The 10,344-nt window shown below is 51.9% G+C and overlaps 1 protein-coding gene across 2 annotated transcripts; it reads right to left on the minus strand.

The window, feature by feature from the left end:
* Positions 1-575: 575 nt before the first annotated feature.
* On the minus strand, positions 576-3,081 carry MRPS17 (mitochondrial ribosomal protein S17). Of its 2 annotated transcripts, none has more exons than XM_079120244.1 (3): positions 3,009-3,081; positions 2,460-2,599; positions 576-914 (listed from the first exon to the last, which is right to left on the minus strand). In XM_079120244.1, exons 2-3 carry the CDS (start codon positions 2,583-2,585, stop codon positions 645-647), a joined length of 396 nt encoding a protein of 131 aa, XP_078976370.1. In that variant the 5' UTR covers positions 2,586-2,599; positions 3,009-3,081; the 3' UTR covers positions 576-644. The 2 variants fall into 2 exon arrangements, with proteins under 2 accessions (XP_078976370.1, XP_078976369.1); XM_079120243.1 differs by lacking the exon at positions 3,009-3,081 and adding an exon at positions 2,862-3,002.
* Between the last annotated feature and the right edge of the window lie 7,263 nt (positions 3,082-10,344).

Below are 10,344 nucleotides of genomic sequence, written 5' to 3' on the forward strand. Positions count from 1 at the left end.
ACAAAACAAAACCACCTTTCCCCTAACCAAGAGGTCCTGTTTCATGAAGGCACTTATGCATACCTTTCTGCCCTGTTGAGGCCCTATGACCAATGCCTGTGGCTATCATTGAAACCCTATTATACAAAACAATTACTAGTTGAGGTTGAAATATATCCTAAGCCTCTTTCTAGGAATCTGAAAACTGAAGTACATATTCAGTATTTCCTCAGGTCAAAAATCTAAGTTAACACACTTTATTAACACATTGCCACAAAACCCGGAAACTTCCAACTTAAATGCATGAAGTCCCACAACTTAACGTGTCAGATGTTAAGAATTCATGCCTACTTCATCTAGCCTCAGATATAAATGGCACAATGCTCTAAAATCTTATTTTCTGTGTCAAATTCTTATTAATACAGCTCTGTTTGATAAATTTGACCACAAACATGTTGACTGTTTCACTTGTGGTTGAAATCAGAGAAAAAAAAATTTTTTTAATATATACCATCAAAGAATAGTCACTGAATATGACCTTATCAGTATATATTATAAACTCTTTTGAATGTAAAATAAATATAAGAAAAATTGGACACAGTTTGCAATGAAACTTTAATTTTTTTTTTCATAAATCTTTCCCTTTGGCTCCTTCTTCCAATCCTTCATGGTGATGAAGAAATATCGAGTTCTTCTGGAGTTCTGGTTAGGGGAGTGGTTTCCAAACCAATGGGACTCTCCAGGTAGGCGGTTCCTGCGCAGGGTTTTCCTGTCACTGGATCTATGACTTTGCCAACTTTGAAAACGATCTCAGCCAGTTCATGTTTCACATGCTTTGTTCGTGGAACAGGTAAAGCTTTGAGAAGCACAATATCCCCAACAGTGCACTGCTGAAGGGCATCGTGAGCAAAGTATGTTTTGCGTTTATTAAAATACTGTTGAGAGGAGGAGAGGAACAAATCAGTGGCTCCCCTCCATGTCCTGGCAATGCAGTGTAGAATATGAAAAACTAAAGCACAGAACAACCCGGGACTTGGGACAAGGCAGGGTGCTTAAGGACTGACTATAGAAACTAGCTGTCTAATTCCTGGAAAGCTGCGATGAATTTTCCAGAGTTGGTTTTGTCCTTGGCTCTCCAGTCCATTCCCTTGCTCTATCAATTATCATCTCTCCCTGCACTGAACTCTTCCTTCTCCTGAAGCCTCTCTTCAGTCTATAAATACACTACTCTCTCCAATAGCTGCGAATCACTTAACCACTTCAAACTTGATGTTTTCACCATAAAAAGAGGCTCTAAGCTGGAAGTGGCAAGGCCCACCTGTAATCCCACCTACTTGTGAGGCAGAGGTAGAAGGATTAAAGTTCAGCCCAGCCTCATCAACTCAGCAGGACCCTATTATCAAAAAAAAAAAAAAAAAAAAAAGCTCTAAAATTATCAGGAGAGTTAAACATTACACTGGAATCACCTATTTTTCATAACAATCTAGCAGGAATTCCCATTTTATAGATGAGAAAAGAAGACTGAGAGCAGTCAAGTGATATGCACAGTTGACAAGGATCAGCATTCAAGCCAAGGTCTTCCAAGGCCAATGACCATACCACACATCACTCTTTGGTTCGCGCCTGTGCTTTGGTTCCCAAATAATGAACAGTACTCCTGACTACTTCTGAGTCCAACTCTGAATGCAGAAATCATCCTTGGTGTCTCTCTGTGTACATCTAACAAGTCCATGGCTCTGTCCCTTCTTCCTGACATCTGCTTGCCCCCCTGCATGCACACTTCTCCAGTTTTAGTTCAGGTCCTTATCCTTTCCATCCCAGATTTTTCCAATGACCTCTGTGTCCATTCCCTTACCTCCAGTCCTCATCTCCATCCCTATGTCTCCAGTCTGTCTTTCATTTAATTAATGGATGAAATCCAAACCACAGAAGACCCTTCGCAGTCCAGTTCCAAGTGTTTTTGCTATTCATTCAACAAGAGTGCCTACTAAGTGCCAAGTTCTGGGCTCCATCTTGCCAAGCCACTTGCTGTTCTTTTGAATGTCATGCCTATCATGGCGTAGCTGGAATGACTCCTGCCACCTGGTCCTTGGTATAAAAATCTCATGTGAGGCTGGGGACACAGCTCACTTGGTACAGTGCTTGCCTTGCATGCACAAGGCCCTGGGTTCAATTCCCAGCACCACCAAAAAAAAATTGAGGATGCTCTCATGGCAATCTGAGAAGAAAGAATGAGGGATCCCCTTTTCTGCTCCCAAAGTGCTTTGCATATAAAATGACTACAGCAGTTACACTGAATTAAGATTAACTGTATGCTCCTGGATGTGAGTGGCAACCATGTCATATCCACAGACCTGGACAGTCCCTGGCTTGCGATGGAGGCTCATCGCATTCTACTTACAGGGAAATGTTTTCCTACTTAGAACCCATAAAATGGCAATGATCTCTCAATGCCACCTAAAAACTGGTATGTGCCTCACCTTTAACAAGTAGGGGTCCAGAACAAGCCTGGTCACCCTCACTTTAGCGGTTTTCTGCATTGCCGTCCCAATCACCTTTCCCACGATCCATTTGGCATGGACGGTCGACCGAGCTATTGACATCATGTGGTCCTGATCTCCTGAAAAACATTTCAAATCAAACGTAACCTTCCGGAGTCTGACTCGCCGAACGACCTTCGCCGCGAGAACTGCCCAGGTTCAAAACAGCTTTTGTGGTCCCCCGGAATCGGACACACTTACTTGTCCCACTCTCCCTTCACCCCAACCTCCCACCCCTCCAAGCTCGCTCGCCCGGGCCTCCTACGGGCCGCGCCACCCGCGCCCTCGTGGGTCTCCACGACTCCCCGCCTCACCGCCTCTGGGAGGGGCGGGAACCCTGACCTGGGCCTGCCTGCGGCAGCTCAGGCCGTCACGCCAGGTCTGGGAAGGGTGGGGTGCTCTCAGGCCCCGGCGCGGAGCCCCCGAAGTCTGGGCGCCTGCACCCGCCCCGCCACTTCTCACGCGTCAGAGCACGCACGCCACGCTCACCTCCAACACTTCGCACCCGGGGGTGGGGCGTCACGCCGCACGCAGGCCCCGCCCCAGGCCGCGCACGTAGGCCCCGCCCAGGTCGCGCACGCAGCCCCGCCCAGGTCGCGCACGTAGGCCCCGCCCAGGTCGCGCACGCAGCCCCGCCCCAGGTCGCGCACGCAGCCCCGCCCCAGGTCGCGCACGCAGCCCCGCCCAGGTCGCGCACGTAGGCCCCGCCCCGGGCGGGTCCTCTCATTGGCCGCTCCTCTCATTGGCCGCTCCTCTCATTGGCCGTTCCTCTTAGCAAGGCAGGGCTCCACCCCGTCTCCCTTAAAGGGGCCTGGCCCGAGGCGCTCGGGCTGGTGGTGTTCCCGGTGTGACGGGCGCGCGGGAGGTTCCAGCCTTTTCTCTTGTATTTGGCTTACTCTTCCGGTGGTCACTCCGGCGTCGGGCAAGGCTTTCCAAGTCCAAGGAACTTAATTCTTTCCGCTCCTCTCCTCTTTCCGTACCCGCGCCGGCTAGGCAAAAGCGGGACCGCTGGCGACGTCGCCAGCACTCTTTAAAAAAAGATATTTTTTTTCATTTTGAGACAAGGCTTCCCTTCGTTGTCCAAGCTGACCTGGAACTCGGGACCTTCCCGCCTCAGCCTCCCAAGAACCGGGAGTGTAGGCGCGCGCAGGCACGCTGGGCGCAGAGGGCCTTGGGCCCATCGGGTGTCGGGGACGTTCAGGGCGCTGCTGCAGCCGAGGGCTGCGCCCATGCGGCGTTCGCGCGGTGGGTGGGGACGCGGCCCGAGTGCTGTCCAGGCAGAGCGGCGGGTGTTCGAGGTGATGGACGCGCGTGCGAACATGCGCTGGAGTATCACGGTGTACTCTTGATGCGTGCGGCTCCCATGTGCCGACTAGAAAGGCGCGCATCAGAGCGACACCCTGGTGAACGCCTGTCGTCTCAGCTACTCCGGAAGGCGAGGCAGGAGAACCCGAGTTGGAGGCCAGCCTGGGTGATTTACAAGACCATGTCTCTGAATGAGTAAAACACTGGAGCACCTGGAGTTCGTGCACCTGGGATTGACATGATCGTTTCTGCCCACGCTCCTGGTTTTCGTGTCCAGTGTGGTGATCGGTGTTCTCAATGTCTGTGAGCTGGAAGAAAGTCTGGTGTGCCGACAGGTGTTCACGTGGTCACGAGAAGCTGGGCGGCCTGAGCAGGCTTCCTGACTGCCTTCCCAGCTAGAGGGAAGACTGGGAATATATGAGGTTCCTGTTTGGAAACTGCTGAGGAACAGCAAATAGTAGTTACTGGTGCAGACAGTTTGAGGACCAACATGGAGGTGTGGTCAGTCTTTGACTTCTGGGACATCTTAGCTGTGAGGAAAGACCGGGAAAATGAGTCTTCATCTGTTGGGGGGCCCCCCAGCATCAGTTCTCCAAGACGGCGCCTGGCGGTGCCAAGATGAGTCGGGGCGCTGGCTCAATAACAGGAAGCACGTCTGATTGGCGGGTACTTCCCCACCGGTCCGTGCTGCGCTGGTGATCAATGCATCACCTGTGTCTTTTACCTGTTACACGTACACCTTCCTGGTGGACTTTCACGTGCTCTTATTTCTGATTGGCTATCTCTTGCTTGCTGCCTTTACTGTATGTATAAGTATGAGCACGAAAAACAATAAAGAGAGATCTCCTTTTGCACCCAAAAGAAACGTCTTGTGACTCTTTTCACCACGGGCGGTGGGAGTCAACGTTCATCCAAATGCCCGACACTCATTTTGTAGAGACATTTATGGAATACTTTCTTAGCTCTGTGTCAGTTTCTTAGATGCTGGGGACAAAAAGGTCAATAAAAGTGGGCGCTTGCTGGGTATATTGGTCCATATGTGTGTAATCCCAGCAACTTGGGAGGCTGAAGCAGGAGGACTACAAACTTGAGGCCAGCCTCCGCAACTTAGTGTGAACTTCATCAACTTAGCAAAACCCTGTTTCAAAATAAAAAAAATAAAGGAAGGCTGGGGGATGTGGTAAAGCGCACACACACACACACACAGAGTCAGGGGGGACCCTCACCCTCAAAAGGCCCACAGTCCAATAGGGGCAGGCGAAGAAAAACAATTATAAATAGGCACAGGTAAGTTAAATCCCTGAGAAAGGAGTGCCTAACTGGGAGAGAGAGGACATAAATAAATACAGCGCCCCACCCCACTACCACCACCTGGAGGCCAGCTCAGGCTGCTTGCCCCCAGTGTGGTGGCAAGGGAGTTCCCATGTGGACGTGCCCTAAGCTGACCTGAACTGGGCCGGGTGGAACTCTGAAGACATGCTAAATGCAGGGTGACAGGGAGCCTGCAGAGTGGTGCACTCACTGGTGCGTCACCGTGAAGAGAAAAGCGGTGTCCCACCTAGGCGTGTGCAGCGAGTGTTAGGGTAAGAAGTTCATGGGGAGGCTTAAGTTCATGGGCTGGCTCAAGGCTGGGGCCAGCTTCTTTCAGCGTTTTGATGCAACAGCCTGCCACCTTCATCAGACCTGGGACTGTTGGAGCTGGAGGTGCTTCGGCTTGCTGAGAGCATCAACAGCTGAGTGGGTCAGCGTCATTCAGCCTCCCTGGTTTTGGTCAGGATGCAGAAGGAAAGGAGGGGACCCAGAAGACACTCGAGGCAACCAGGAGGGCACATGGAGGGTGCTGGGAGTGAGAATACACGTGCTCAGCAAGGGTCTGATGCTGCCTGAACCTGAGTAGGAGGAAGAGCGGCGGGAGTGGAGGCTGGGTGGGCTGGGCTGTGTGTGGCCCCTGAGGCGTTTCCTGCGAAGGACCTGCCTTTGTCCTCTAAGGAATGGGGAGCCTTTGAGAAACTAAGCTGTTTTTCTGGTTTTCAGAATCACCCTGGTAGTGAGTCAAAGGCAAAACAGAGTTGGGAGAGGCTGGAGGCTGGTGGCTTGTCGGACGGTGAGGACCTGAGCTGGGGCCGTGGGGATGAAAGAGGAAGGATGGGAGCCGTCTTGGGAGGCTGAGCTGTATGGCGAGGGCCTGAGCGAGGGGGTGGGCTGCGCCAGAGGGCAACGGGACAGGACCCATGGTTGGCATGCCCAGGCTGCCCTGGCGCCACAGGCTGCGTGCGTGAACAATACGGACCTATCTGCCCCGACTCTGGAGCCTGGAAGTCCAGGATGACGGTCTTGCCAATCCAGTTTCTTACCCACTTTCGACTTTGCTTTGTCACTGTCCCTCCTCTGACAAAACTTCTAGTCAGGCTCCTCTGAGTCTTCTAACTTAGAGGCCCTGACCTTGAAGAGTCCAGTTTGAGCAAGGATCCTGCGAGGTCAGCTGGGCACCTCTCATTCCACCCAGGGTGGTGGTCCTCCCCTGTCCTCAGTATTGCGTGGCCCTGCCTCCTTCAGCAAGAGCCCTCTTACCCATGACATCTGTCATTCACATCCTTCTCCGTGGCTGCACTCCTCCACTGTCCTGCTGCTCAGTGTCCAACTGGCCTCTCTCCTCACTTCAAGACACACTGCAGTGGTCCCTGTGTTTTGGTGGTTCCCCCATAAGTCTCACTTACAGCTGTAAAAAGTGTCACAGATGGTGTTTCCTGAACAGTCTTCACATGGCCTTTCCTCTCTGGGCACGCAGAGTAGTGGGAAACAGGAAGGGCAATGCAGAGCAGCGAGACACGCCTGCAAGAGGAGCCGAGGTCTGGCTCTCAGGTCTCTCCAAAATTCCTATGTTGGTACCTAAAACCCAAGGTGATGGTGTTAAGTGGGAGCCAGGAGTGGTAGTGTAAGCCTGTGTTTCTCCTCAAAGGCTAATTGTGTGTCTGCACTGGGTTGGAACAGGGTGAAAGGAGGGCTGGGAGGAGCTTGTGGAGAGTAGTGCTAGGCAGACCTGAGCGAGGTGGAGGTCGAGAGGGCATGTCTCCAGACCGGGTTCCTGCTGAGCACCCCATATGCGTTCTTTTAAAAAGCATTTACAGAGACGCTCTGTGAAGCCAAGAGGATCTGCCACATTCCTCAGCAAACAACCGGCTATGTGCAGGAGAAATGCAGACCCAGACTCTTCCCTGCTGATAAGAAGAACAGAGTCCTCCCGCAGGGGACTCCTGTGACCTTTACACAGAGCAGGTTCCAGGACTCCAGGAGATGGGGTAGGTAGAAGCAAAGCCCCCACCATAAAATCTGTACGAACAAGTTCCAAGTAGAACTGGTCAGCGAGGGACAAGCGTGGCCTTGAATCTTTAGCGAGTCACTGTAGTAGTCAAATCCAAGAAGTATGACTGTTGCAGACCAGGGGCTTTCTGGGAAACTGAGGTGGTGCAAAGACCCTCCTTTAAACCCTGATTCTTGCAATCAAATCAGAAAGACTTAAGACAGGTAATGGGAAAGGGGACACTCTTAAGGGAGAGTGGGTCCTCTCAGAGTGGAGGGGGACACGTGCCTCTCCTGCACTCTAGTTTTATTGGGAGTCCTAGGAAGTTTCCAGAGACTTTGAGCCTGCCCATTCTGTATCCTCAGGGTGCTCTAGGAGCCCTGAGATGGGTGGCTGGGTGGCGGCATGGGGTAGTCTGTCCTATACTGCCACCTACCGGCAGCTGGTGTCCCTGCATTGGGGAGGCAGGCTAGATTCAGCATGAACAGCACTGGATCCTGCCTTCTGCAAATCCCTGCATTTTTCTGCTTCCAAGCATTCCTGGAAATACCAGGATCAACTGAACTATGTTTTCAGGGTCCTCAGGAGAAAAGAAGTCTTAGTTCCTGATGAAAATAATGTTCCTGAGATCTCAAATAATCTAGGTGCTCTTGAGAACTTACAATTTTACAAGCAGTGAGGACCCAAAGACCTTGTGAGGTTTTATGGGGATCTGAACCCATTTTGGGATAGAATGAAGTCAGGTAAACTCCCATAGGAGATCAATTTATGTCTTGCTCCAAGTAACAAATGAAGATCACCTAAAACTCAGAGCAGCTGGAACCTAAGAGGCACCTTCCCCTCGCCGTCAGGTGAACTGGGAGGTGGCCCACATGGTTGACATGCCAGCTCTGGCCTAAGGCCACAGACAGACATGAGGAAGGCAGAGAGCTCAGAATGCCCTTGGCTAACCCTGCAGCTGGGTGTGAGAGAAGAGAAGGGAAGACTCTGAAGAGAAAGACAGGGGAGCTCCTTCACAGCTCCCTGCGGATCCCAAGGAGGCCCCAGTCTTCACGTCATTGCCCCTGAATTGGCATAGCGTGGGGATCCCAGCCACCCAAGAAGGGGAGCCATGGGCAACAGGCAGACTGAGTTGATGTTCTTTGATCTTTGAAAAAAGCTGAGCAGGGTGTGGTGGACACGCCTGTAATCCCAGAAACCCGGGAGGCTGAGGCAGGATCCCATGTTCAAGGTCCGCCTGGGCAATTTACCAAGGCACATTCTCAAGATAAGAAATAAAAAGGGCTGAGGAAGCAGCTCAGTGCCCCCTCCAAAAAAAAAGTGAAGGTAGTGGGGAGAGGGGGGAATGGACAGAGGGAAGGGAGAGAGAGAGAGGAAGAGAGAGAGAGGGAGGGAGAGAGAGGGAGAGAGAGAGAGGGAGGGAGAGAGAGGGAGAGAGAGAGAGGGAGGGAGAGGGAGGGAGAGAGAGAGGGAGAGAGAGAGGGAGAGAGAAAGAGGGAGGGAGAGGGAGAGGGAGGGAGAGGGAGGGAGAGAGAGAGGGAGAGAGAGAGAGGGAGAGAGAAAGAGGGAGGGAGAGGGAGAGGGGAGAAAGAGAGGGAGAGAGAGAGAGGGAGGGAGGGAGGAAGAGAGAGGGAGGGAGAGGGGGAGGGGGAGAGGGGGAGGGAGAGGGAGAGGGAGAGGGAGAGGGGAGGGAGAGAGAGAGAGAGAGAGGGAGAGGGAGAGGGAGAGAGAGGGAGGGAGAGGGAGGGAGAGAGAAAGAGGGAGGGGGAGGGAGAGAGAGAGAGAGGGAAAGGGAGGGAGAGAGAGAGAGGGAGAGGGAGAGAGGGAAAGAGAAAGAGGGAGAGAGAGAGGGAGAGAGAGACAGGGAGAGAGAGAGAGGGAGGGAGAGGGAGAGGGAGGGAGAGGGAGAGGGAGGGAGAGGGAGGGAGAGAGAGAGGGAGAGAGAGAGGGAGAAAGAGTGAGGGAGAGGGAGAAGGAGAAGGGGAGAGAGAGAGGGAGGGAGGGAGGGGGAGAGAGGGGGGCAAGGAGGGCGGGAAGGGGAGAGAGATGGGAAGCACAGGAGCTTGGCTGAGTGGAAGAAAAGCCTCTGGTGAACCTGCCGACTTTGGCGCTCAGGCTCCACGGTGTCTGCAAGTGTCCACGGGGACCTCAACTCGGGATGAGTGCCTTCTTGACAAACACCACAGAAAGGAACTTAAGGACTCCTCAGCCAGAGGCACACATTTGTGGGGAAAGCAGACACATTCAAGGGAGAGAGGGTGCCTCTCACTAGCCAGCGGCTGTGGGCCAGCAGGAACCTGGGCCATGCAGTGCCAGGAGCGGGAAGCAGGGCCCGGCTGAGTCAGGGCCAGCTCAGGGTCAGGTGAGGTGGGGCCAGGGTGCAGACTGGGCCGCTCACAGCAGCTGGCTTGTGCTTCAGTGGCTCAGGGGTCCTAGTTCTGATGTTCATGGACATTCACTACTCTCCATGGTTCATGGGCGCTTCTCTTGTGAGTCTCCATATATATGTTTCCCCTTCTATCTCCCCAAATTTCTATCTCTAACTCTAAATGCAGCGCTTTTTTTCTGTACTTGGTATTCTTCCAGGAGTTCTTTACCACTGATCTATATCCCTAGGTTTTTTTTTTTTTTTTTGAATTTTTGAGATAATATCTTACTAAGTTGCCTAGGTTGGTTGTGAACTTGTGATCCTTCTGCCTCAGCCTCCCAAGTTGCTGGAATTACAAGCACATGCTATCACACCTGGCCCCGGCCCTTTTTATTTTAAGATATGGTCTCACTAAGTTGCCCAAGCTGGCCTCAAATTTGTGATCCTCCTGTCTTGGCCTCCTGAGTAGCTGGGATTGCTAGTGGGCAACACTATGCCCAGTTAGGAATGTGCTTTCCTTATAAACTCCCAAGTGAAGATCAGAGTGGTGATCCCAGCATCTTAGCCTAAGGGTCCTAATCCCTCATTACACACTCCTAGTTATATAGTCATGGGTAAATACTCAAGAGTTTCTCCTCTACATTGGACACAGAGCAACTGTTAGCAAATACAAAAACTGATATGATTCCTTGCATCTTATTAGACCATAATGGAGTGAAATCAGAAAGTGACATGACAAAACCCTACAGAAACTATAAAAATGCCTGGATATTGAACAATACTCTTGAATGATGAATGGGTGATAGAAGAAATCAAGGGAGAAATTTAAAAATTCTTAGACTCAAACAAGA

This window comes from Sciurus vulgaris, assembly GCF_902686455.1.
Source record: "Sciurus vulgaris genome assembly, chromosome: 18".
NCBI lineage: Eukaryota > Metazoa > Chordata > Mammalia > Rodentia > Sciuridae > Sciurus > Sciurus vulgaris.